The sequence below is a fragment of the Suillus clintonianus genome, assembly GCF_016758775.1.
Source record: "Suillus clintonianus strain FC179 chromosome Unknown DEU56scaffold_31, whole genome shotgun sequence".
In the NCBI taxonomy this organism is placed as follows: domain Eukaryota; kingdom Fungi; phylum Basidiomycota; class Agaricomycetes; order Boletales; family Suillaceae; genus Suillus; species Suillus clintonianus.
This window is the reverse complement of record NW_024539255.1, coordinates 131,451-158,436: the sequence shown is the minus strand read 5'-3', so window position 1 is coordinate 158,436 and position 26,986 is coordinate 131,451. Positions and strand designations below refer to the sequence as shown.

The following is a 26,986-nucleotide window of genomic DNA, read 5'->3' as shown; positions in this document are numbered from 1 at the left end:
AAACATAAGACAGAGATGCATAAATCCATTATACGAAAATAGTAAACAGGGTACATAAACAACAGACCGAGGGTAACGACACAAACAACAGATGCGGCATGAATGCGAATACATGATGAAGAGCACACAAGAACATATCAACAGCACCGTGACCGGCAGGAAACTTAAAGCTCATCATCGGTGACTTCTTCACCTCGTTTCTTACGAGCCATGCGCTCCTTCTTAAGCTGTGGAAATAATATTTGTGAGCGCAATTCAAAGAAAAACAAAGGGAGTCGAGCTGACCTTGCGCTGTTCGGCGGACGTCAGCTTCTTGGCCTTTTTGTTGTCGATCTTGTTGCCCATGGCATCATATTGAACCTCCTCCTCACCATCCTTCTTGTCAATACGGGGACCTGAACCTTGACCCTCGACCCAGTTGTGGCCGGAAGCCTCGAGGTGGCCATCGCGCATGGCCCAAACCTCGTGGCAGAGGGACTCGGAGAAGTCCCTGTTGTGGGTGATAACGAGCACACCACCCTCGAAGACCTTCAAGGCCTCGATGAGCGCAGCAAGCGACTCACGATCGAGGTAGTCTGCATAGGACGTAAGTAATGGACAGGAAGAAAAAAACAAGAGAACATACTAGTCGGCTCGTCCAAGCAGATGACGTGAGGCCGGCGCCAGGTAGCAGCGCCGAGAACGATTTTGACTTTCTGACCGCCAGAAAGACCCCTCATGGAGTTATGCGATACAAACTCGGGCTCGAGACCGAAGTCAGCAAAGTGCTTCTCAATCTCCCGACGGACAAGAGGGCGCAAGAGACCGAGGCGCTGGGCTTCACGAGTATCCACTTCGAGCACTTTCTGTAAAAATGGTCCATCAGTCATAAGAAGCCGCTAGAAGCGAACAGTACGAACCTTTTCGAAGCCGCGCTTGATGAGTTCATCACGAGGTAACCACACGTTCTCTGAAGAGCTCATGTTCTTGAAAGAGACCTCATACTCGTAGGACTGCTTCAACTTCTTGCGCGCGACAATCTCTTCGATGAACCTCTTCGAACCGTCCTCGTGAACATAGAGGGAACCGTCCTTCATCTTTTGTGCTTCGGCCTCGGAGATTTGGCGGTTGGCCTTCATCATCTCTTCCAAATCCTCACCAGTCTGGTAACGCCAGAGCATGTATTCGAGAGGAGTCTTGTCGAGGTGGTGGTCGATATGGTGGAAAGCGTGCTGTGCAACGTAACCGATGACCAAGTTGGGATGCTTCCAAATTTCACCACCCCTGTTGGCCTCCATGTCGCCAATGAGGAGCTTCACTAGTGTCGACTTGCCTGAACCGTTGGGACCAAGAACAGCAACACGAGACGACAGAGAGACTTGGAGATTGATATCGAAAAGTTGCTGGACGGTTTGCGAGGGGTACTGGAAGCCAACCTTGCGCATCTTGAGCAAACTCTTCTCCTTGGTCTTGACACCCTCGAGCAAAGGTGGGTCTGGGAGCTTGAACTTGTAGTCCTCAGCAGCCTCAAGGGTGTAGTAAGACTTCGCCTCAGGGACAACCTTGACGAAGGCCTCAAGGTTACCGCGGTATCTCTTGACCTTAAAGCGGTTGAGGTGGAGGACGTCGGTGATCGTGTTGTTGAGGAAGCTAGAGTCGTGTGAGACGATGATGGAGGTACATGTCTTCAGGCTGACGAGGTAGTTCTCGAGCCAAGCAACGTTGACAACATCCAAGTGGTTGGTAGGCTCATCAAGGAGGAGAATGTCAGCCTTGAAAAGCATGGCCCTAGCAAGGGCAAGCTTCATCTTCCATCCACCGGACAAGCTGCCGATGGCATGCGCCTGACGCTCATCGCTGAAGCCAACGGAAGCGAGGGTCTCGACAACCTCAGCCTCGTCGGCAAGAATGCGTGAATCAGAAAGGATGAATTGAAGGACCGACGTGTCCGCCTCGCTGCCATCAATATCATGCTCGACATAGAAGGTGCGAACCTCATCGGGAGAGGGGAAACCCTCAACCTGACCGTTGGTGATGGCACGCATGAGGGTTGACTTCCCTGTACCGTTCTTACCGCAGAGACCGTAGCGGTGGCCACGCTTGAGACGGAGGGTAGCGGTGTTCAATAGAATCTTTGCACCATAGGCAAGCGAGAACTGGCAGTTGCACAGGTCCTCACCCTCCTCCTCGTCATCAGGGACAGAATCATCCTCGATGTCGTCACTGGCGGAGCGAACAACCCATTCCCTTGCAATGGAGACAGGGTCAGGAGTGGGGGAAACGAATGCGAGGTAAGACGCAAGTGTGTCCCAATCGGGAACGTCGAAGTTCTTGGCGTTGACAAGGTTAGCGGCAAGGCGAGAGACGTAGACGGTAGAAGCGTCAGTGGCAGAGGGAGCGGCAGCGCCTGCTTTCTTGTAAATAGCAGCGAGAGATGAGGTAAGCTGCGATGCCTCAGCAACTTTGAGCGCAGGGAGGTCGGTGCCATCGCTTTCAGCGGGGACTTCACCGACTTGGCGGAGAGTGGCAATGGCTTTGCCAACCACGCCACGAGCCTCAGGGTCACCAATGGTAGTCTCGACCTTGATCAAGCCGGGAAGGAGCTTGGGCAAGAATGGACGGACAGTGACAGGCGAGTCCACGAGCTTGGCCATGTTGTCGACGATACTATATGCAAAATGAGATCTGCGCCCCGGTAATGGAGAACTCGATACTTACACTGCAACCTTACGCTTCGTAGCAGTAAGCTTCTCTAAGAGACCACGAGACAAAAGGGGAACCATCAGGGAAAGAGTAGCAGAGTCTACTTCAGAAACGAATGTGGTAGCCGAGAGGAGATTAATGGTGTTTGGCACCTCTTCGACAGGATTTATGAGAGCCTTAATAAGAGCTGGAATAAAGCGTTCAATGTCCTTGTTCGAGACCAATGCAGTAGCCTTGGTAAGGGAATCGCGTGCAGCCTTCTTCACGTCTGCCTTGGTATCCCAGATAGCCTCGGCAAGAATAGGGACGATGTCGGGCATCAGGCGAGCGGTTTGGAGGGGTGCAGACACAACGATCTGGTTCAGGACAATAAGGGAGCCAGTCTTCACTTGCCATTTACCGGCAGTTTTGATTTCGTGAAGAAGTGCGGGAAGAAGAAGACCGGTTGCCCAGGGGTTCATGGATGCAACAAACTCCCGAACTGCCTCGACGGCTGCGTTACGAGGGGCAGGCATTTTGTCGGCGAAACCCTCAATGAGAGCTGCGTAGAGACCGGAATCGATGAAAGTAGGTTCAAGGGCCTTGGTAGCGCCCGCCTTGGCAAGGGCGGCTACAGCATCGGCTGCACCCTCACGGGCAGCAGCGGATTTTTTGTCGGCAAGAGCCTTAACTGCGGCTTCAACGAAACCGACAGCGGCAATGGCAGCAGGGCCATCATTTTGCACGGCCGAAGCCAGAGTCTTTGCAGCTGCATCACGGGTAGCTTTGTCAGCGACGAAGAGGGCGGCTACGTCAATTTGACCGTCAACAGGGCCCTTGAGAGAGGCAGGGGAAGCGGTAGCAGGAGCGGTAGCGGTAACAGCAGGCATTTCTAGAATCTAAACTGACTATGAGTGCACAGAAGACAGGAGCGCTCAAGAATGAAAGTACCTTTAGTGGAGACGTTGGAAGTAAGTTTTCTTCTATGATGAAGTATGGATTAGGCAAACAAAGCTACAAGGGCGCGCTCTATGTCTACTGAGTGGCTAAATGCCTGAATGGCGGTCAGTGGTAGAAGAGATGGAGGAGGAAGACGAACCTCTATTGAGATATGAAGAAGAGCAAGAAAAAAGAAGTGAGAGACAAGTGAAGAAAATCAATCAGGAAACGCTCCCTGTGATATAAGGCTACAGCCTTTTGCGGAGTTGGAAAAATTCCAGATAATCTAAATTATCTCACCGCTTTTGTCGGCCGGCGCAAGTTGCGCTCCCGGCTAGATCGCTGATCTTACTTCACAGCCACGAAGCTGTGCGTGGCGATGTGGGGCATCTGCATCCACTCTCAAGTACTGCCTTTACCCCGCATTTCTGAATAATCTAACCGTCCCATTGCTCGATATCATACCTACAGGACATCAGAAAAGAATGTGGGTAACATGTAGTGTCACTCCTTCTCGTCTAGCTTAGCGAAGCTCAACGGCGTGAATGACTGTGAAATACATCAGCATGCGCACTACACGCACATAGAAATAGAATTGATGAAATAACTCCACGTACATATCCCTCTCCTTGGTAATGTTTACTGTTCGCTTCAACCCAGTGCAGACGGAGTGCGTGCAAAAATGCCGAAAGACCCTGTTATGGGAACATGTCATAAAGCATGAGTATATCTGATCCACGCCTGATGGGCACGTTTGTAACACGTACCTCCATGATGCACAGAATGAACACGGTTAACGAGAACCAGAATGCAACCATGATCACAAGGGCGATCGTCCCGAAGATACCGGAACCCCCCAAAACTTTCTCGATTGTCATTGTCCACAGCACCTCAGATAACTGGGCATGTGCCAATGACAGGGCCCACAACCGCAGGTAAGATGCGGTATGTGAAATACAGCCGAGACAGAATTCGATGGTGTGGATTATCTGATGGATTACCACCTCGCTGAAGTCGTGTTGTTCCTGTTGATATGAATCAATAACGAAACCACCCCTATCTGCCAGATCATAATAACGTACATGCTCTTCCTCCATCTCCTCCACAATGACACGACCATTACCTTCTTCCTCAATTTCCAGAACCTCATCTGTACTTTCACGAGGCCCACCATTACGGTGACCAAGTTCAACGTACCCTTGACCCTGGATCATTTGCATCTCCTTCCATTGGAAGTACGGTTTAGTGCACAACATCCAAGGCACGCAGACCAGTGCGAGTAGAAGAAGCACAACCTGAACGAAGGCTTGTCCGGAATATAGCTGTGAAGCAGGATCTACCTTCCCTGGTGACAGGAACATTGCAATTAGCATGTTCAACAACGAGGGAGGCTCCGTTGATCGGGTGGACCAATCAATCGACCACTTGTAAAGGATGCATACAACCAAATAGCCGAAAATTGACTGCAAGAATATCATTTGGGGGACGAAGTTGGTATAAATGTCAAGCGGGCGTTTGAACTTGATGTGATTGGGGAGCTGTAGACAAAGGGCAAATGTCATCTAGAAAAAGTGATCAATTGAGCGTGATGATCGAGCTGCCCTACAGTGGAAATGAGAACACACATGAATGACTCCAAGCACGAGCGACATCTTCATTTTGTATGAATTTGTAAACACGAGCCCGTTATCCGCACCATGCCAGGCAGGGTCCACCCCGAAGGGATAAATATGACCATTAGATATGGCGTATGAAGTTCCATCGGTCTCAGGGAAGTCCCAACCTGACTGCCAGATGTGGAGACTCTTGGAGAAGATGTCGTTGTACATGAGGCCGGTGTAGACGGAAAACAGGCCCATGAGAAGAATGATATATCGACCGCTGGTGTCGATGTTAGCTAAGGCATTGACTCATTTGCCTTAGAACTTACTAGAAGAACTGGCCGAGGATCTGGTACGCACAATCATTAATGTCAGACGCTGTGTGTGCCAACTACAAAAATGACCAACCTCATCAAGTTCCTGTTTTGCCCATCTCTTCTCGTTCAAGATCATGTACAATGCGGCAAAGAAGATGATGAATCCATGACCAATATCACCAAACATCACGGCGAACAAGAAAGGGAACGTGATGATCGCAAAAAGACCAGGGTTGACTTCTTGGTAGGTTGCAATACCGTAAGCGTCCATGATGGTCTGGAAGCCTTCGGTGAACTTGTTGGTACGCGTGAAGGTTGGTGGCGTTTTGTTCGTGCTCAACTCTTGTAAGATAGGAACAACACTCGTTCCGGACTCCTCCTGAGATCAGGTGCGTGATTATCAATTTCATTGAGATCATAATGTTGTCTTACCGTGGCGTGACGAAGTGCCATGTGAATCATGGTCAGGTCCCTTGTTGGGACCCAACCCTCGGCGACAAGTGTCTTCTTCCTGACATCGTAGTTGAAAAGATTCATCGTCTCATAAATGGCCTTCTCCTTGCGGACGACGTCCTGCCACCTAGCCAAATTCTCTCCGATTCTTACCAGTTCGCTGCGTCTGTTTACACCTGTGTTATACAACACAGTTTCCAAGTCTTCCAAGCGGGCGGTAACCTCGCGCAGAGAGTCTGATCGTTTGTCGGCATTGGCGTCGATTGGATAGAGTGTCGCACCCATGGACTCTGCCACCTTTCGGATCTTGGCAAGTAAGGCATCACCATGCGCGAAAATTATGAACACATTCTTGCGCGTCTCAGAGCCAGTAGCAGGATCAACGAAGGGCTCTGCAATGTCTGTGTGATTCATGTATAAGTTACCCCTCAAGACACGCCACAAGACGCGCTCAAACGTCGATATACGGGTACGGTCGATGGTACCAGCAACGAACCTATGTTCATGTCAGTATATTATTTGTAAGGGACATCCACGGACATACTCGAGGTCAAACTGTACGGTGGATGAGTATTGCTGTTCCCGGTCGTCATGTTGCAGAAGAGGTGCAGAGCTGTCATCAAAAGAGGTCCTAATATCAGTCTGCTGAGTCTCAGCCTACATACCATAAGTCAATTCGTGGTGTGCAGACCCGTCAATCAAAAACTTACCTTCTCGAAGAACACAGCAGTTTCTCGGAGAACATGACGGGCCTCCATCAGCTCCATTGTGCGCTCACTCAAAGTCTGGTAGCTCTGATTCATTTGCACCAGCCGCACTTCGTGCTCAGCCAGCGTGACATCAAGCTCGTCGATATTATGCGCAGCACTCGGCCCAACCGTGACCAACGGCGCCGAATCATAGAGAGGACGGACAGGAATCACATCCTTTTCCTTCTGAATCTGAGATTCAAAGAACCGGACACGTCGTGCCATCTCTTCCGTTCTCCGTATCTCACCGACAAAAGAACGTTGAAAAGGATTGACAGCAGGATTTAACTGTACAATCGTTCAACGGAATACCAACAGTCAAACCAAGCGCACGTACGTCCTTAAACTGCACATTTCCCAATTCTCCTAGCTCTGCAACTGTGTCATGGGCAACTTCAGTTGGAATAAGGAACTGCATCAAACTCATCTGTTCCGAACCTGGTGAACGTCATCAGTAAAACAGAGTTATTATAGTTCAAGTTCATGCGCACGGAACAGCGTGGGGTAGTCGTCCCCCATGGTATGGGATTCGTACGTCTTTCAAATAAACGAAAGCAAGGACAGAAGGACGTTCAAAACTGTTGGAAAAGTAGTGCCACTGCTCGGCCGAGTCGCAGCAGATTACACAGGTTGTTTGGCACTATTTGTGCATCAAATAAGCGTTCTGCCGCTGGCTGTAAGCATGATGAGCATTAATTGAGGAGGACGGTCGCTCCGATTAACTGGTCAATCTCCTCTATATCAGCCGGCCTTGGGATCATTGGGATATCGAACGCGTACTCGATATTTATCTAAAGTATTGTTTGATTTCTGGCGACCTTTGTCATGCAAAAGACTGTTCTCCCCCTTGGCTTACTCGATTTTAGCCTTGCTCATGTCCGACCAGCAAATTGGGGATGTCGTTCACGGAATTTACACCAGGCGGTAGCCCTCGCACCATCTCCTTCGCCGTCTTTTGAGCCTGCTGAGGATAAAAGTGTTTTTTCAAGGTGAGTTGTCGTTCTATATCAATTGGCCAAGCTCATGCAACCCAGGCGGCGCAGACGCGGGAAAACACCAGGCAATTTAACGATCAGGGCCTCTGAAGAATCAATATCTTCCCCTATGTTCAAGCTCCCCAAAAATTTCACATCCCCAATGTCCGAGCTCGAAAGGAGAGTTCTTGCGTTCCAAACCATACAAGTGCCGTTGGATGCCACGGACTCCCAGTCGGTAGGTCTTTGCATTCGAATGTAACCCCTTCTGTACACTTTTTCATGTGAGACAATTTTTGATCAGTTGGAAACTCCGGGGTCAGAGGCAGCACCTTTCCCTCGTTATACGGATGAGGAGCTGTTCTCAATGTACGAAGACTTATTGGACACAACACTTGCCCAACAACCCGTAGAGGTTACGGAGTCCTCTGTGGAAAACAGAGATACACCGGCTATGATTGAAGTCAGACAACGGGTCCGCATTTGTGTGCGTCTTTCAAACCTTAAAAGATGAAGCCAAGCATTACAGACCTTCATAGGTGCGAGAAGAAGACTTGAGTGGCGCAGAAAGTGCAATACGGCTTGCGAAGGTTATATCATAATTCCATCTCGCTTTCATATGCTCATGGACAGCTTAGGATTCCGGTATCATACCACCCGAAGACAGTATCAATATGGTGCTTGGATATCACGCGTTGCATGGAAATATAGAGCGATTTGAAGGCTTTATGGCAAATATTTTATCCGGTTTGTATTCCATTCACCCACTTGCAACTGTTGACCAACTGTGTTGATGCATAGAAAAACCTTCCGAGACTCAACGAGATCTGCATATTAAGTCATACCTGCGAGACCCAATTGTCTTTGCATCGCGCACATTTCCCACTCGCGGAATCGACCTTCTACATAAGTATGAGGCTTCTGGGCTCCATCCCCCCATGAAGTCTTATACACGTATTATTTCCTCCCTATTCTCCGTCCGCCCCTCTCCTTCATCTCCTTCAATATTATCAACACCGGACGTACCATTAGGAAGACTGGCTGCACATTCACAAGCTTGGGACCTTTTCGCGCACATGCGCTACGTTGCGCACCCTACCCCAGATGCCCATCTCTACGCACTGATGATCCGTGCTTGCGGTTCAGCTCCTTTATCTCCTGAACCCGAGCGCGCTCTAGACTTGTGGACTGAGATGCTCGAAGCGGGAATTGTGCCTACCAAAGGGGCATACGACGCAGTGATACGTGCATGTGCGAAGGCCGGAGGAGAATGGGTTTCGGAGGCAATCAGGTTTGCGCGGCAAATGCGCAACCGCTTTGGAGGTAGTTCTTCTGAAGTTGGTGGTGGGGACCTTCAAGGGATTGGTGGGCCGCGTACTTGGACGGCTCTGCTGGACGGCTGTAAGCGTGTGGGTGATCTAGGGCGTGCTAGATGGATTTTGGCAGAAGCTGTAAGAGCTGAGGGTCTAAATGAGGAGATGATGCAGCACATGTTCCACACTTATGCCGCGTATAGACCTCCGTTCAAGAGGGGTGCAACCAGAATCGTGGACGACGGGGCAGTTGTAGCACCAACTGCCCTCCAAGACCAAGAGGAACCGCTAGCAAGCGCTACTGAAGGCTCATCAGACTCGCCTTCAGTATCTGCGGATGCTTCTTTCGACTCTGATGCACTCCCGACCGATTTGTCGCATATGGATACCATGCCTTCATTTTCACATCTCCCGCCCCAATCACCAGGCGAGGTTCTCGCAGAGGCCAGGGCTCTCTTCGATAGAATTCTTCAAGATACCAACATCACCTCTCATTCATCATCTAGTGCGCCTGTCGGCTCCCTCGCTGGCAAATTCAATGTCACACTGACGCCACGCCTCCTCAATGCGTACCTTTCCGTATACTACTCGCATGCTAGTATCGAAAATTCGTGTGACGTATTTGACAGACTGTTTTCTTCTTATGGCGTCGGCCTTGTGGGTGACTCACGCACTTATGTCGATGCCCTCGAGAGGTGTGCACTTTCAAGGCCGCGCGAACGTGACTTTGCAGGCAAATGGGTGGATGAGCTATGGACGCGCTGGGAAGAGCTTGAGCGCGGGTGGGTTAATGGGGACAAAAAGTCGACAGTGACTGCCAGGCTAGTAGAGAGAGCACATACTGCTGTCAGAAGAGTTTATCTCCTGTGAGTTTTCTATTTTTCAACTTTTGTAGTCATACTAATACCCTCGTTCAGGAATGGTAATGTTGACCGTGCAATTGCACTAGTCCGCACGTTCATGTCGCGGTATCCTCCGACCGCGCTGCTGCCTCCAACCCGCAATCCATCGTTTGCTCAGATAGATGTTCCCAGTCAAGATATCACGAGCAAACGTAAAATTACTCTCTTTGCAAAACCACCCATCCTCTCGACACGTACGGTTCTCAGTAATCCATCTTCTACGCCTCGTCCCCTCGTCCGCCTCACATCAGCCATTGGTCCACCTGATGAGCGTGTCCCACCTTTGCTGAGTTTCGCGGATGTGGAGCTGCTGCACACCCGTTTAGTGGAGCAGGGTAGGGGAAGAGAAGTAGGGTTTCTCAAGTGGGCGTGTAAGGCGTACGAGGGAGCGCTGAGAACACGTAGGGAAGCTGTCCTTGGAGCGCGGGTCCCCGTGGGAGATGATGTCCAGTGAGAGGGGACTGTCGTGCATACCAATATTTTAGTCAACTAATTGTGATAATTGCAACACTATGCGGGGATGATTTTTGTGTTCTATGCTTACGGAAGAATGTGCCGGACCTTGCTACCAGGCTTGACGCCTGCATAAAGTTCCAAGAGGGGTGAGCACGACGTGATCGAGAGCCTTAATTGAGGATGTCGTCATGATTGTATGCAATAAGATCAGACGGAATATTAATGCGTGTAGATCAATGATGACGGGGACTCTGTATTCATGAAATATGTCTTGCAAAAGCAGTGTGTGCTACAGTCCAAGCAGAAGTCCTTGCTCAATCCGAATCGTAGATATCAGTGTTGGAAATATCCTAGTTCAAAGCAATGTCCACGGAAGCTCCCGCTCGAGCGTGATTTCCGTATAGTCAGGTAGGCATTACCAAAGCTCATGCGAGCTCCGCGAAGCCAACTCTGGAGTTCTCGACATCAAAAGCAGAGTACACATTTCTCATGAAGACGTCACCGAGGATCCATTGATCTGAAGATAAGTGAGCGAAAGCAGCTCTAAATAATCCAAGACCGACCGACCTCCAACTTCATCACTGCCGTGGATAGCACCGATGCAGATTGTTCCTGATGAATCCATAGTGCCCTGATTTAGAGTCTCCGCGGAAAGCGGAAACGACTTCCCCCCAAGGGTGATGCTCACAGCTGGCATGGCATCACACGGTACTTGAAACAACGTTGAGACAAACGTAACAATGAAGCTGTCGAGCTGCTTACACGCGTATACACCTTTTTCTACTTCTGTCGCATTGATAGTTGCGTAGAGCTGACTGACGTCGAACGAATTGCCCAAGATCAATGAGGTCCCAGAGTCGACAATGGCAGGGAATGCATTGACAACCTCTTTCCCATCGATCTCGATGGCATCACCAGTAATCTGCCAGGCCCCCTAATAAATGCATGAGCGATGCCTGAGCAGCACCGCTTGATTTACAATTGGTGGCTCACCTCTTTAATTACTGGAGTATACGTGAATGAGCCTTGATGCAATGCAGAGTTTACCCCACCAACGCGAAGCTCAGAGCCAGAGGATGCAAGTTTGAACGCAAATACTGGTTCTGGGACAGCTCCTTGTGAAACCAGCGTGTGGAAAACGGAGTCTGCGCCAAACTTGGAAATTGACTTGAAGGCTAATCCCATAAGCCCATCATATTTTTCCGATGAGAAACCTGATGCATTCAAGGCAACGCCAATAGTTTGTGCAGTGGCCTATGACATGCTTCATGAATTAAGACAAGGGACTGCAGAAAACTACAGACCTTGAAGCCAGCAAGCGAGACGCTGTCCGTATATAGATCGCCTGTAGCCATGGAATTATCCATGTACTCCACTTTGAACGGCTCGCCAAGGGGTTCAGCAGAGGAACTAATTTCAGGATTGTACCGCTGCTGTCCCCCGCATGCGTTCCCGCAGATTGATCCAGGTAGAAATAAGTCCGTAGAACCAGTGTCAAAGTTAACTGTGGCGTTCGCATTAGTGCATCCTACTTAATATCAAGTAGGAAATACGAACTAGTAAACGTCTGCGGCGGAGTACCGGCTTCAATTGCTCCAATCCAATTTCTGTTTGCATCGTCAATAAGCGGCGCAGAACCTAACGCTGCCGCACGCTTGGTATGCGAAGGGGAGAAGAGGGCTGCGCCAGTGTTTCTTTCAAACGCAGCAGCGTTCCGCTGTAACTTGCTAAACATTTGATCAATAAAGAATAACACCGAAAAAGGGCAGTCACCTACGCCTCTGCGCTGGAAATATGAGCCCTGAGTGAAGCAGGGTCAACACGTCCGTCAGCGGTTTTGAGAGTAGATTTTTTCGTTAAAGATATTGAAAGAGGGTGTGGCTGCGGTAAAGCAACTGCTAACGCATATAATGCAGCGATTGAGGACAGAAATAAAGAACGCATTGCTGTGGGTGAAACAGTCAATCCACCTTGCCCTTAGGTGGTGGTTCTTATAGCGATTAATTTTTCGATTTTTGCGGTGCATTTGCAAAATATGGCAGCTGTGCTGCAAGTGGCAGTCAACCGACACAGACTTCAAGAAATAACCACTGTCGATCGATCAATACTCTGAGTCTCTATCCGCAAGTCCGCAAAGTCCGTCTGACCGTCGTGCGCTTCCTGATATCGACTTGCCACATACCGTTCCTGTTGTGGCGTAGCCGCGTAGGTATTTCGCATATTATGCGTGTGTCGGCCAGCAGTTCATGGAGCCGATTAGGAAAACGGGTTGGCCGAGCAGCTGGATGATCACTGGGCCAGTTTTAAAGTCGGAAAGGGGATGACACCTTGAACCTGTGCTAGGGGTTAACTTCAAATAAATAAGGTTGCTTAATCCGATTCAAGTGCACAGCAGGCGAAATGTGTTATGTCTGCCAGACTAGTACTGATGGCACTGATGGATGATGGATAACGATCGCTGTCCTGAGCAAGTCGAGTCACTGACTGCGGTACCGTGGTTAGAACGCCTTCCGTTGACAGGCGTTGACTAAGACTTTCCTTCTCCGACCGGTGCTCACGCTTTCCCACGGTCACCACACGTTGATGGGCCCAGTGCACGGCAACAAATTTCCTAAACTTCACTGTGATCACCGATTAGGCGACTTCTGCCATCGTTCCGTTCAGTCAGCCTTGTCCTGTATATATCATGCAGAGTAGTTAATCGATCTTTCAACACCATCCATTTCAAGTGCAATGACTATCACTCAAGATTCATCCATACAATCCGTCAACGAGACAATTCTCCCTCGAAGATACCAAGAGGAGATTTTTCTACGCGCTCAAGAATGTAATGTCATTGCTGCACTCGACACCGGTAGTGGGAAGACTTTCATCAGTATCTTGCTCATCAAATGGATCGTGCTACAAGAGAGCGCTCGCGGCAAAGTCATCGTTTTTCTGGTACCCAAAGTGGCGCTGGTTGAACAACAGGCCAACTTCATCGCCGCACACACTCCTTTGCGAGTCAAGAAGTTCCATGGATCTCTCGATCTGGAGCTCACAGATCGTGCCAACTGGAGGACGTCCTTCGAGAGGTCCGACGTCGTCGTTATGACTGGTATGTGTACCTCCAAATTCATATCTTGCCTTCGATAACCGATGTTACGTTGTCAGCACAAATATTCTTGAACATAGTCACCCATTCGCACTGGAGTATCGACAGGGTATTTAGCTAACCTCCATTTGAAATCAATCTTTCTTACACGCAAGACAGGTTTCTCTTCTCGTCTTTGACGAGTGTCATCACACTAGGAAAAATCACGCTTACAATGGCATCATGCGTGAATATTTCCAAACTCCGTCGTTTCAGCGTCCAAAGGTGTTTGGCATGACTGCCTCTCCAATTTGGAATCCAAAAGATGCTCAGGGATCTCTCATGACGCTCGAGAAGAACCTTGACGCTATCGTCATCGCAGTTCGCGAGCATGTATCTGAGCTTCTTCATAACTCCCCTCGTCCCCTTGAGGTATTCTACCCCCCCAGTTCCGGAATACTAAGTCTAGACCTGATGAACAATCCCACAGATAATAAAGGAGTACTACCCCCCGCCTAGCAATTACATCTACCTACATCCTAATCTGTGGGACTGCGTATCCTTATTCCGCTCCCCCGACGTTGCTATTCCGTGGGAGAAGCTTCAGATGAAGTATCATGTCACCCGAAACAGCCTGGGTCCATATTGTGCCGATCTCTACCTATACCACGATATCAAAGCACGAATCTCCCAGATCGTCAATGACCTAGAAGCGTCAATCAAGGACAAACCACGAATTAATTATGACGACGACGCATACCCTAGCATGGACGTCGACGACTCGTCAGAGACCGCTATCGTTATTCCTCCTGACCTCGAGCAAATTGACTTCATCCTTTGTGAATTCCGACCATTCTTCGAAGATAATTCTGTACCTCCTGCTGTACCAATAACTGTACCTCTCGCATGGTGCTCGCCCAAAGTCAAGGCACTTACAGAAGTGCTACTCGAGCATTATTCTCCGACTTTTCAGGGAATTGTATTTGTGGAGCAACGGCAGGTGGCGGCTTGTCTGGCAAAGATCCTTTCATGCATACCAGAGCTTCGAGGCAGTATTCGGTGTGCGGAGCTTGTTGGGCATGGTGGCGGACATGGGCACCGTGGTAAGCATGCAGCCACCGCCAATGTGAAGGGGATGGGTCTCGCACGTCAGCAGGATGTTGTAAAGTCCTTCCGTGATGGTACTTTAAACTTGCGTGCGTTAACATCTCTATGACTGTCAACATGCTGATCTAAGGGTGTGTGGTCACAGTTATAGCAACGTCAGTCGCCGAGGAAGGTCTTGACTTTCCCGTAAGGACCTTCGTTTTGTTGTCGCGCGCCAGCTAATCTTCCCTCAGGCTTGTGACCTCGTTATTCGTTTCGATCCGCTACACCACATGGTCGGGTATGTACAATCGCGTGGTCGTGCACGCACCAAAACCTCTACTTTCGTCATCATGGTGCAGGAAGGTCACATGGCGCACCTCAATCGTTACAAGATTTTTGTTGATAGCGAACCCGAGCTCAAGCGCGTTTATCAGAGCCGAGAAAACCCTACTCGCCCACCCTCACCAACGCCTTCCGACTCAGAAGAAGGTGAAGTAGAGGAGGAGAATCCGGTTGATTTGGCCGCACGCGAGCGTTATATAGTTCCTTCGACGGGTGCTGTGCTCACATATGGTTCCGCCATCAGCCTACTGAACTATCTATGTTCCCTAATTCCCCATGACGCATTTACGCCTACCCCACTTCCAAAGTATAGTGGTGACTACGCCATTGTGCTCGAGCTGCCATCGAGTCTCCCTCTTCCCATCGACAAATTGATCTTTCGCGGGCCACCCCGATATTCCAAGCGAGAGGCCCGGCGCGCAGTAGCATTCATGGCTGTCAAGGAGCTTCACAAACTGGGGGTATTCGACGACTACCTACTTCCATCGGCTGGATCCAAGGGTAGGAACTTAGAGGATGCCGATGGCAGGAAACTTTTGGATGTGAGTGATGTGCCCGACATCATAGATGTTCCGGTGCGGGATCCTTGGGCTCTGGGGCCACGGTTGAGGATGCACGTCATTTCCATCGACGGCGTTGACGTTGCAGGACTCGTCACTGGCACCGAGTTACCGCCGCTAGAGATTATGAGCGAAGGCTCTCTTGTCACATTACGGTGCACTGACGAACTCGTATTTGACGAGGACGAGGAATGGGAGAAGTTGGAGATGCTCAACGAGTATACCAAAATGGGCATCTGGTTCTGCATCACTGGCCGGCCTATTACTCTCCCTATCACTTGTTTCCTCGTTCCACTGACTCCTCACAACTGTATCGACTTCGACGCAGTGGAGCGCGTTGTCAGCGAACCCCTAGGATCGTATGATTGGTCATCTGTAACTGAAGACGATTATCATCGCACACTGATCATGAATTGCAATCAGTTCGGACGAGCAATGGTTCTGCACAATATACGGCACGACTTGACGGCACTATCTATACCACCACCTGGCTCCCGTGAGTCTTCCTGCTCCACCTACGAAGAGTTCTTCGTACAGAGATGGACCAGGAAGACCCGCGAAGCGGTCGTTCCGACCGACTGTCCCTTGGTTGAAGCCACTTACCTTCCGCGTCATCCTTCTGGTCTGTATCGACCAATGCATCGATTACAGGACATCGACATGTATAAGCGTCAAATGGCACGACCGGGACTGCTTGTTCCTCAAGGGGCTTGTCGACGATCGCATTTCTCGGAGAACGTGTACCGTGCATTCCTCTTCCTTCCACGCATATGCCGCCGCGCTACGGACCTATATCGCGCTCAAGAAGAACGCTTTGAGCTAGGATTACCTGCCATGAAGGACGAGCTTCTTATTGAAGCGTCGACCTTGCCCACGACAAGTGCAACGTGGAATAACCAGCGTTTGGAAACGCTGGGAGACTCTGTTCTCAAGCTCACCGCAACTGTTCATGTCATGAACAAGTACCCCCACCGGCACGAGGGACAGCTATCTCAGCTGCGCCAGAACAGTGTATCGAATCGGACTCTGCTGGCAAGGGCATTGGAGATTGGGCTCGAGAGGTACCTCACCTCGGAGGGTCAGAGTCTCCACGTGTGGCGCCATACCATCGCAGAAGATGATGATCGCATGGAGCCTTTCACTTCTGCAAGACGGCATGCTCATCGAGCATATCCTCGTCGAAGCTTACAGGATTGTATGGAGGCAACGTTAGGGGCTGCTTTTCTGCATGGTGGGATAGATATGGCTCTCCGTGCAGGAGATGCCCTGGGGATGACCGTGGGTGGCACCATTCCCTGGACACTACGATACTCTCGTCCGCCAGAATCGTTGTCTGCGCCACCTCTTTTCGATGACCTTCAAGCTAATCTCGGATACGAGTTTCATCGAGGCAATCTTCTAATTGAAGCCGCGACCCACCCTTCTTTCGCAACTACTGCTGGATCATCTTATCAGCGATTGGAATTCCTGGGCGATGGTGAGTAAACTCGATGCCTCGCTTCTGAACCAGTGATTGATGGTCTGCAAAGCTGTCATCGACCTTGTCGTCATGAAGTATCTATTCAACAAATTCCCCGAAGCCACTTCAGGTCAGCTGTCAGCCGCTCGTTCGCGAGCAGTGTGCGGGCCAACTCTAGCCTCTATCGCTGTGAGAAGGCTCGGCCTTCACAAACATTTGCTCATCAACAATGTTGAACTGAGCACTGCGATCACAAGACATGTTCCCTTGCTCATGTCTCTCTCCCCTGAGGACACCATCAGCAAGGGATGGAAATACGATCCGCCGAAGGCGCTGAGCGATGTGTTAGAAAGCATTGTTGGAGCGGTCTTGGTTGATACTCGTTTCGACTTTGAGAAAACGGCGGTCATAGTCGAAGCGGTGATCAAAGATGTATTGGAAGTCCTAACGACGGATCTACCTCGAGACCCCGTGTCTGAATTGATGGTCTGGGCAGCTGCGGCGGGATGTAGGCGGATATCCTTCCAGTGAGTTCCCTGGATGGATGTTTGTCCGCCCTCACCACTCATTATTTCTCTAGGAAGACACAGAGTAACCCAGATCTTCGGCGAAATGATAGCGTGTCTGTGGTCGTGCATGACGTAGTTGTCGTCGGCCCTATTACAGCTACCAACCTGTCATTGTCGAAAGGTCTTGCGGCGGAACGCGCACGCACTGTCTTGGCCGACTCGACGTTCGACAAGTCTCTCGAGAAGTTGTGCGATTGCGTGCGGGACTTGGCCGCTGTCGTACCAGAGGTGGTAGAAGCTATCGTCGATGATGATGCCACTACTCATTCAAAGCTAACTGATGAAACTGAGGAGGGCTTTGCTGCCCTCGCCAAGCTGAAACTGCTCGACGGGGAGGCTGAATCTGCTGGGGACAATGACGAGTACGAGGATGATGTGGTAGATATGGATGTAGATGAATGATTAGGAAGGGATGTTGGACAAGTTTTATTATTATTATTTTGATGTGTGTACATCAGCGGGACGTTTCGAACTACATAGTCCTTTGTAGTAAGCGGAAGCGCAGTAGCAAAACCCCGCTACAGTAACAGTCGAGTGCTACAGGAGCTCGGGTACACTTACCAATGGAGTGATGTGTGACCTGTTACCATTCCGAAATACTTCGGCTCTCCATCTTTCAGAAACCATGTTACCATTGGACTGACATTTGCGCTGGGAAACTCCATTCAACCAGAGAATGTCAAGTTTAATACATCAGTAAATCACGAGTTGTCTTTTAAACCACTTTTATCCCACTTTTTGCGCTACATATTGAAGGAAGCAGCACAAAGTCAAAAAAGTAGAACCTAATTTTTTCCGTAGATCTCGTTACTCATATCCTGCTCATTCTCAACTGTTTCACACTTATTTTTTTTGGGATGCATTGAAAAAAGAACAATAGTGGGCATTAAAAATTGACTAGATCAAAAAAAAAGGTAGTCCAGGAGTGCAAAACAGTAGTCCAGAAGAATGAATAAAGTCCTCCAAAAGTGTGTATATTAGTAAATATAAACAATAGCTTGAATTGGGGCGGGGGTGTATAGTGTGTAGTGTATCAGTGTCTGGTAAGCGCAGAGAGCATAGGAAAGTGCACGAAGATGAACATAGCCAATATTCTGCCGGTGTTGGATGTGTCAATAGTAGAGTACACAACAAGAAAAAAATACATACAAATCAGGGTGTGCCCACCCTTGGGTTTCAGCTCCTCAGCTGGAGCATTCTTGAGCTTTTCAAGTTGGGCTGCTTCATGGTGCTGGTGCACCAGGGCAATGACATCCATCGTGTACTTCGGCCCCCGCCTCTTGATGGACTCGTAGTATTCCATTGTCACCAATCCGCAGTTGGCCTCCGAAAATGCTGGCATGCCAGTGCTATCTTTGCTGCTGGATTTATTGCACTTGATGGGGGCTTTGCGAGCCTTGCTGGTATTACCCTTTGCACTGCTAGTGCCTATGCTGTGGCCATCTGAAAGAGCCTTGGGCTTTGCGACAAAGTTGTGTTCGAGCTATGAAAATGAATGGTTAATTTAAGTTAGAATATTTAGATGGGACCTACCAAGGCGGCACATGCAGCGATTACAGCCTGCATGCCCTTCAATTGCAGGTCATCCGTGTTGAGCGCAGGTACATCAAGGAAACCAGAAATCAGATTAATGTGACAACCGTCGATCATTTCCAACATAAATGCAGACCGGTAGATCAGGTTTGGGTCACGAGCCTCTGGATCTTTGTAAAGGAAGGCCCACTCCTTGAGGAGGCTTGCTGCCAGTGTTTGTCTCAGTAGCATCCCCTAAGGGACGATTCTACTAGCTCGCCTCTTGAGGTAGATATCCTTGTGACTCCCCGGAGTTCGCATTCCTGTTTTCCTCACCCACATTGGGCCTTATATCGCAGACTACAAGGAGCAAGTAGTACTTGCATGCATAGTTCGAAGGTGGTGTGCTAAGTGAGTATATCTTCTGATGGTCCATTGTGTTTGTTCTGATACTAAAGTAGGTGTCTTTCACATCGCAAGAACCTCGATGAGACCAGTCTCCCTCACTCAAGACTTCACGTTGACACGCTAATCGAGGAGTGCGACTTCGATACATTGTGGGTACAGTATGGTATAGTTAGCGTCCTCATGGTATGTCAATCATTCAGTTCTAGCTCTACTTACTAATTGACTCATTTGCAGCCATTTACGAACGATTTCCCCTGCACCGACATCCACGAACTATCCACACCCGATTTCCTCCATCAAATCATCAAGGGGGCATTCAAAGATCATTTAGTTGAATGGGTCGAAAAATACCTCGTACAGGTGCACAGAAAGACACAGGCTAACATTATTCAAGACAATATTGACTGACATTATGTTTAATTAACCATAAATTTTATTTATTCTAAGCTTGTCATAGGATCACAGCGGTTCCACCGTTTCCTGGCCTCCGTCAATTTCCACAAGGGCGCCACTTCAAACAATGGACTGGGGATGACTCAAAGGCCCTCATGAAGGTATTGTATATTTTTCTCCTTTGAACATTACACTACTAACTACTATGTCAAGGTATACTTGCCAGCAATCAAGGGTTACGTCCCCGAAGATGTTGTGCGCACATTTTGTGCCTTCTTCGAGTTTTGTTACCTTGTCCGCTGCAACATAATCACAGAGAACTCGCTTGACACAATCCAAGATGCACTTACCTGTTTTCACCAGCATCGTGAAATTTTCAAGACCACCAGAACCATTCCAACGTTTTTGCTTCCCCGACAACACTCGATGTCTCACTACATCCATCTCATTCAATCCTTTGGTGCTCCAAATAGCTTGTGCTCTTTGATCATAGAGTTGAAGCACATCAACGCAGTCAAGGAGCCTTGGAGGTGATCTAGTTGGTATAACACGCTGGGTCAGATGCTGCTGATTAATCAGCGTCTAGACAAGTTGGCAGCATCACACGTGGATTTCCGCACTCACGGAATGCTCTCAGGCACTTGCTTGTCATCTGTTCTGGCAGCACTCGGTACATGTTTCATTTCTACTACCTCATTTACTATTTAATTGTGTCTTCATTGCTAGAACCATCAGCAAATGTGCCTGCGCAGGCTGTACAACCTCTGTCCACTAGTGCCAAAGGGCACAATCCAAGCCAACAAGAGCTGCCCGCTGTGCACCAAACTGCCAGCATACTCGATGTTGATGTTGCTGCTGAGTGACTTAAGTGGCATTGGCGGGATGAAACACAAGTACATTTGTGTGTCCCCCAATTGGAGACAAGGATACACACACAAAGACTGCGTGTTCGTTATTACTGACTCAAATACTCACGGAATGCCGGGTATGGATGTTGCCCGGGTACTTACCTTTTTTTCTTTTTGGCTCAGAGATAGATATTATCTGTGCGCAGTCGTACACTGGTTCAATCGAGTTGGTGACACACCAGACAACAAGACTGGCTTGTGGATGGTGGAGCCATCCTCTATTGAGAATCATGCACACTTTGCAGTGATTCACATCGAGTCGATTTTTCGTACTGGGCATCTTATTCCTGTGTATGGTACCTGAAACACTCCCCTCGGTCATCAAATTTCACCACACCCTCGATATGTGAACAAATACACTGATCATCATGCGTTCGAAATCAGTTCTTGATATGTCACTTTTTCTATATCATATCACTTAGCTTTTTTTATGGCGCATACTGTTTTCCAATTTCGAACTTTTCTATATTCAATCACACAAAGTTTGCGAGTCCAAAAGATAAGTGTGAGAAGGGACACAAAGTTTGTGGGTCAGAGGATAAGTGTGAAAAGGGAACACAAAGCAAAAGGTCTCTTATTAAATTGTAAAAAAAGGCTGAAAAGTGAACTCGTGATTTACTGATATAAGAATTACAGACCATCAGTGCAGTGATTTCCGTAAAAGTTCGCCCTGGTGATAACATAAATTTGGCCATAACTAAGCTACCTGATATGGGTGGTGGTATGAGCCAGGAAAATGTGTCACTCCTTTGGGTGGCAGTAATCATCAGTTGTGGCAAAGCAATTAATGGCAATTGCCATATGATGATGGCCATATTTTACAACTACAGCTCCAATTGTGACATCAACCCCATCATCAACCTTGTCATCACTGCTATCTTCATTATTATTTTTTCATCCCCCCTAGAAATACCACTAAAGTGAGTAACTGATGGTGCTGTTGAAGCCACTGAAAAAGAGAAATGTCATGTTTCACCGACTGGAAGACTTGGAGACAGTCCTAGATTCACCTACACTAGGCCCAGTAGTCATTGATGTGGTTAAGACTGAGGTGAGTCTATCAATTATTGATTTTTTGAATGTGATCTTCTCATTTTCAACCCAAGCTTGAGGTGTCAGGGTGACAAGGGGTCTGTCAGTTGTATTGCAGAGAATAACCATCCCATAACAGACCATCAATTGCATCCATAGCCTTCACATGAGCATACTTAGTCTGTAGGGCAACTTGGAATTTCAGCATTGCTTCATATTGAGGATGGTCTAGGACACTTAGTGCACTGTTCAATTGTATATTGAGTAATTTGACACAATAGACAAGAGTTGCCCCTGCAGAGAATTGCTTGACAGTTTTAATAAAACCAGAAGAAATAACCACATTTTGTTTCTAAGTTCTCATTAGATATAAAGGCACATATAGTTTGAAGACTTACTGTATGTTCCATAGTGTGCCACAGAGTTACAAGTTTTGTATTCTCCCTCAATAATATGATACATTTAATCCATTGCTTCCCTTGATATGGCCAAACCTTAGTGATTACTACCTAACTTTCACATCACACTAATGGAAAATCACAAATGGAATCATCAAAACATCTGCAATAAAAAATTCTAGGCATTTCAGAGGGCCTAGTGACCAGAAAAACAAAATAAGAAAAGAATGAAAACTGCCATGGAGCAACAACTATGTGAGTAGTGTTGTTTTATCATTGCCGCAACACTACATAATCTTACCATGCAGAATGGTGCTATTAGACTCTCACTTCATTGAAAATTTCCCTATCAATTTTTGGAAAGTGAACCTCAATGGTGCTTGTGTTTGGAAGGCTGTCAGGAAAAAGTATACCACTTTTCCTGAGGATCTTGAAACTCTCCAAGAAAGTAGCAAAATTGTTGTACCATTAAGGAACCTCCCCTCATCCATTCAAGTCAGTCTCAAATGACCTATCATTCAATCTGATGATTTGATTTAATCATTTTATTCACACTAAAGTTCAAAAGTGTCTACAGATATACTGGGATGCTATTATTGCCAGTAGTGCACAGCCTCATGGTGGCAAGTGTAATGCCAATTGTTTTTTCATTAAAGCCTTTTACTTTGGTATATGAGAGATGTCCAGTGCCTAGCCCAGATCATTGCAACCATTGACACATTATTGAAGTACATTGAAGATTTTGTTGCTACAAAAATTGGTTCAGTGAGTGAGCAGCATGCACCTTACTATCAGGCAGCTATACAAAGGTATGTGTATATTCTGGTCTGTTGCCCACTAATATACTGACTGGTTTGATCTAAGAGCATATGAGCTTGTCAAAAATATTCTAGCTAGTGATCTGCTGGCCCGCCCTAGTCTTGACATGGGTGAGAATTTTTTTTCTATTACTATCATACTATCAAAGAAGGAGGATCAGGTCAGGTCAGGTTCACATTGACTGAAATGACAACAGTGTGATTTGGTGTTTTGTATTCACTATTGTCAATTGGGAAGGAGGGGAATTCTGTGTACTACAGTTGGATATCAATATTCCAATATGACCCAGCCAAGTATTTACAGTACTGACTTGTGTTGTTGCATACTTCAGTGCTCTTGTTACTAATGGGTGTAGAATTGTTTTTACATGCTTTACTGATAGTCTGGCATTCCTTCATGCAAACCCTGACTTTGTAATAGGATATTTTTATTTTAAATCATAATTCTCTATATCACTCCTTATAACATTCCTTCATTCATCCCTCCAATTTCACAATTTTTGAGGATTTTTAACAACATTACAGCATTCTGTATTACTTTTTTCTCGGCAGGAGACCATTGTTCCCAGTCATTCCATAAACAATTTACCTCATCTGTCTTCATATGAGAGAGGTCTTTGACCATAAATCCAGTGGAAACTGAGTCAGGTTCCAAATAATTGGATGAGTTGGCATTTTTTATTTTTATTTATTTTTTATTTTTTTGATTCCAATTTTTGACCTATGGAGAGAAGTACTCTAAGGAGGACAATACTATCTAGTCTAGGGGGCCCCTAGTGCCCCCATTTTGCATCTCTAAGCGCGTGAATGCCCTGGAGTGAGGCGTACCTCCCCCAGTCCGCCGTTCCCGCCGGCCGTTTTAGACATGCTGCTTCTACGAAGATGAGACGACTTAATGACCTGATCGCGGTATATGTGAGCTAACAAATGGAGAAACAGTACGTGTACTCGACTACATATGCGGATAGGTACAGGAGTCAGGTTATTGGGTGTATGGGAAGAAGATGCGAGGACGCTCCTAGGTGGCGAAGGGTGGGGGTTCTTTTTCCGGGTGGTTAAGCCCAATAATGTTCTGGTTTGGCCCCATGTATACGAGTGTGAGGGTGATGGTACAGGGAGGTGGTACAATTGTACAAGTGTGTGCTTGCGGGGTTAATTTGTGAGGCCAAAATCTACAAACGGAGAATCATCAATACTATACAGAGCGGGGTAGTGGTATTTCACCGAGGGTGGGCTTCAGTCTTCCTGTCATGTTCACGTATCTGGTTAAGTGTGGAGCAGCTTCTGGGTCGGTCAGAAGGTACTGGAGTGAGGTGACCTTGCATCCCAGCGCGCTAATTAGTGCGTGGCGTGCTCGTTGATAGCGGGGGCATTGTAGCAGGTAGTGATGTACTGTCTCATCAGTACCAGGACAATTTGCACACGAGGGACTGTCGGATTTGCAAATGCGGTGAAGGTGCTTGTTGAGCAGAGCATGGCCAGTGCGGAGATAAAGATAGAGGCTGGTGAGGCGTTTGGAGAAATTGGTTGATAACTTGACGAAGGAGCATTTGAGTAGCTTGGGGTCTAACTGATTGAGGCGGAAGAAACGGGGGGAGTTTTGCCACATGCGGCTCCACTGTTCGTTGATCTCTTTCTGCTGCGTTTCTCTCAGTGCCAATACACTTAAAGGTAGGGGTCGATCTCGAAGGTAGCGTGGAAGGTGGTTTGTTGGGCTATTATTGTTGATTCCTTCTGCTGCTGACTTGGCGTGTTTGTTGGCCTCTTCGTTTCCATGGACGCCAGAGTGTCCTGGCACCCAGCACACTGTTACGTCGAAATTCGCGTGATCTCTGGCGATCTTCTTCATCATTCTGCGAAAGTTATCCGCGAGATATGAACCAGGGCGTGAGTGAAAATTCTCACCTGCTAGTATTGATGCCTTGTTGTCGATCGAGATGGAGAGAGGGAACAACAGGTCCCTCTCTGTGGCTAATAAATGGGCGGTGAGGGTCAGGCCGACCTCCTCGGCTTCGAAGATGGTATGTTCCTCTCTCGTTCCCAAACAGTAGCGTAGCGTTCGGGGCATCTTACCTGCACAGAATAGGACCGCCGCCGCTCCAATATTGTCCTTGTACCCTGACCCGTCGCTATAGACTTGAATTTGATCCTTCAGGTTTTCGTGTTCTAGAGCGGCCTCTGCCTTGCTGGTCGCTATATGAGTCTTCCACAGGTTTCTGGTAGATGGTGGTCGTTGTGCCGGTAAGAGGGTTTCTATGTGATTGGGGGATATGGTGAAGTGATGGGTGAGACGATGGAGAGAAGAACGGTGTGCTGCAACATAGTGGCTGGCTGCGTTGGACGTGGGCTTGAACAATGGGTGAGTATTGGGGTGGGTGGCGAGGTGGGTGATAGCGCGGTGACATGCATTCTGCAGGGCAAGCGTGATGGGGAGCAGATTGGCGTGGGTCTCAAGAACATCTGTTGCCGTCGTCTTCATCGCCCCCGTGATGGCGATAGCCGCTAGACATTGAACTGTTGAGATGCGTTTAGCGATGCCGATCGACCCTCGTTGCAAGGAGTCGGAGCCTCTGCGGAAGACGGGGAAAACCATAGGTCAGCTGCATATAACATTTTGGGTAGGGCTACGGCCAGGTAAAGCTGGCGCATTAGTTGCAGAGGGATGCCTTTGGCGGAGGTGGAGAGACGGCACAGTTGGAGGACATAGGCCATGCCTTTTGCTACTGCATTGTCCGCTTGAGTCTTCCACCATAATTCCTGGTCTAGGACGACCCCGAGGAAGCGATGTGATGGGGAGGGGCGGATGACTGAACCCTGGATGGTCATGTTGGGGCGGGCCTTGCGTCTATTCATAGAAAAATCCATCAGTGCGAACTTGTTAGTTTCAAAGCGAGAGTTATGAGTCCTTGACCAATCATACCCGCCCCCAGGGCGTTCTAGCATATCTGCAAGAATTGAATGCGTTTCCGTGAAGTCGCTGGCCACAGCGACAAAGGCAGTGTCATCTACAAACACTAAGGTCAACTCTTTTAAGGCCGCACGTCCCCGTTGAGGCGTTGCAACATCTACTAAATCGGAGCTATATATGATGTAAAGGATCATGGACAGGGGGTCCCCCTGTCCGATCCCATTGGTAACGGGAAACCAGTCAGATGTATAGCCGTCGAATTTGAGTTGTGTCTGGCGGGATGTTAACACCTGTTCAGTGAATTGCACGATCTCTCGTGGGATGCGCCTCATGCGCATGTTGTGAATCAAGCGACTTGTTACCACATTGGGGAATGCCCCCTTGATGTCCAGGAACAGTACCGAGGCCACCTTGTGGGAGCGCCAGGCGTTCTTGATGGTCTCTTCAAGCAGATGGAGTGAGTCAGTGGTGGATTGCCCCGGCCTACCCCCAAAATGTGTATTAGGTAGCAACTGGTGACACTCGAGAACGTGCGTGAGCTGGTCAGCGACTATGGCTGTTAACAGTTTGCCGGTGGTGTTGAGCAAGGCGATAGGGTGATATGCTTTGGGGAGGGTGTAGCTGGGTTTCCCCGGTTTGCGAAGGACCACGGTAGTGAATCAGCGCCATGGCTGGTAGTAGGTATGGTGCGAGAAGGTGGCGTTGAAAAGGTACTTGAGGTACGGGATGAGGGTGTCAGAGCATTCCTTGAATACTACATTACAGATCCTGTCGGGGCCTGGGGCTTTGTATCTGCTGAGATTGCCGATCGCACGCTTGATCTGATCTATGGTGATGGTTGGCATGTGTTTGATGGGGTCAGGGTACTCGAAATCTGGGGGGACCGAATCAACCAAGGGGGGTGGAGGAAAAAAGGACTTAGTTAGGATTTCACTCTTCTCTTGATTAGTAATCGCCTCATTATTGGATCCGTCTGGGTTGACATAGTTGAGGGAGGGGACTCGAGTCTTGCCGCCATCACTTGGTTCTGACGATATATATTTGTTAGCGGTCCAAAGGTCCTTACCTTCAATGTCCTCCAGCCAGTCCAGCCAGTGCTGTTTCTTCATCGCCGTAATCTCCTCCGCGTATAAATTCTTGGCCTCCTTGAGT

The 26,986-nt window shown here is 48.4% G+C and overlaps 7 protein-coding genes across 7 annotated transcripts; 2 read left to right on the top strand and 5 right to left on the bottom strand.

The window, feature by feature from the left end:
• Window positions 1-3,817, bottom strand: DEU56DRAFT_801137 (P-loop containing nucleoside triphosphate hydrolase protein). Its single transcript, XM_041353126.1, has 6 exons — window positions 3,613-3,817; window positions 2,698-3,560; window positions 900-2,646; window positions 626-845; window positions 286-575; window positions 1-227 (listed from the first exon to the last, which is right to left on the bottom strand). The coding sequence occupies exons 2-6, from the start codon at window positions 3,549-3,551 to the stop codon at window positions 165-167; spliced, it is 3,174 nt and encodes a 1,057-aa protein (XP_041208937.1). The 5' UTR covers window positions 3,552-3,560; window positions 3,613-3,817; the 3' UTR covers window positions 1-164.
• Window positions 3,818-4,025: 208 nt separating this feature from the next.
• On the bottom strand, window positions 4,026-7,306 carry DEU56DRAFT_801133 (V-type ATPase, V0 complex, 116kDa subunit family). Its single transcript, XM_041353125.1, has 12 exons — window positions 7,212-7,306; window positions 7,058-7,158; window positions 6,682-7,008; window positions 6,516-6,628; window positions 5,951-6,467; window positions 5,610-5,897; window positions 5,531-5,550; window positions 5,226-5,481; window positions 4,683-5,162; window positions 4,368-4,625; window positions 4,218-4,295; window positions 4,026-4,149 (listed from the first exon to the last, which is right to left on the bottom strand). Exons 1-12 carry the CDS (start codon window positions 7,237-7,239, stop codon window positions 4,105-4,107), a joined length of 2,511 nt encoding a protein of 836 aa, XP_041208936.1. The 5' UTR covers window positions 7,240-7,306; the 3' UTR covers window positions 4,026-4,104.
• A 104-nt stretch (window positions 7,307-7,410) lies between these two features.
• On the top strand, window positions 7,411-10,363 carry DEU56DRAFT_980376 (uncharacterized protein; the record flags this gene model as incomplete). Its single annotated transcript, XM_041359779.1, has 7 exons — window positions 7,411-7,709; window positions 7,755-7,932; window positions 7,999-8,181; window positions 8,234-8,284; window positions 8,333-8,441; window positions 8,496-9,873; window positions 9,925-10,363. The coding sequence occupies exons 1-7, from the start codon at window positions 7,546-7,548 to the stop codon at window positions 10,361-10,363; spliced, it is 2,502 nt and encodes an 833-aa protein (XP_041208935.1). The 5' UTR covers window positions 7,411-7,545.
• A 427-nt stretch (window positions 10,364-10,790) lies between these two features.
• On the bottom strand, window positions 10,791-12,309 carry DEU56DRAFT_736091 (aspartic peptidase domain-containing protein; the record flags this gene model as incomplete). The annotated part of the gene is made up of 7 exons (XM_041348486.1): window positions 10,791-10,882; window positions 10,933-11,076; window positions 11,128-11,299; window positions 11,359-11,619; window positions 11,670-11,869; window positions 11,923-12,092; window positions 12,143-12,309. 7 exons carry the CDS (start codon window positions 12,307-12,309, stop codon window positions 10,791-10,793), a joined length of 1,206 nt encoding a protein of 401 aa, XP_041208934.1.
• A 552-nt stretch (window positions 12,310-12,861) lies between these two features.
• Window positions 12,862-17,977, top strand: DEU56DRAFT_330039 (uncharacterized protein). Its single transcript, XM_041345698.1, has 8 exons — window positions 12,862-13,462; window positions 13,519-13,568; window positions 13,619-13,870; window positions 13,929-14,634; window positions 14,691-14,731; window positions 14,779-16,906; window positions 16,959-17,415; window positions 17,469-17,977. Exons 1-8 carry the CDS (start codon window positions 13,099-13,101, stop codon window positions 17,857-17,859), a joined length of 4,389 nt encoding a protein of 1,462 aa, XP_041208933.1. The 5' UTR covers window positions 12,862-13,098; the 3' UTR covers window positions 17,860-17,977.
• A 513-nt stretch (window positions 17,978-18,490) lies between these two features.
• DEU56DRAFT_755690 (uncharacterized protein) lies at window positions 18,491-20,893 on the bottom strand (the record flags this gene model as incomplete). Its single annotated transcript, XM_041349946.1, has 9 exons — window positions 18,491-18,551; window positions 18,603-18,940; window positions 18,991-19,224; window positions 19,594-19,650; window positions 19,972-20,069; window positions 20,121-20,305; window positions 20,395-20,470; window positions 20,781-20,814; window positions 20,858-20,893. 9 exons carry the CDS (start codon window positions 20,891-20,893, stop codon window positions 18,491-18,493), a joined length of 1,119 nt encoding a protein of 372 aa, XP_041208932.1.
• A 3,678-nt stretch (window positions 20,894-24,571) lies between these two features.
• DEU56DRAFT_716991 (uncharacterized protein) lies at window positions 24,572-25,054 on the bottom strand (the record flags this gene model as incomplete). The annotated part of the gene is made up of 1 exon (XM_041347605.1): window positions 24,572-25,054. A coding segment is annotated over one exon (483 nt), but the record flags the coding sequence as incomplete, so codon positions are not given.
• Window positions 25,055-26,986: the final 1,932 nt, after the last annotated feature.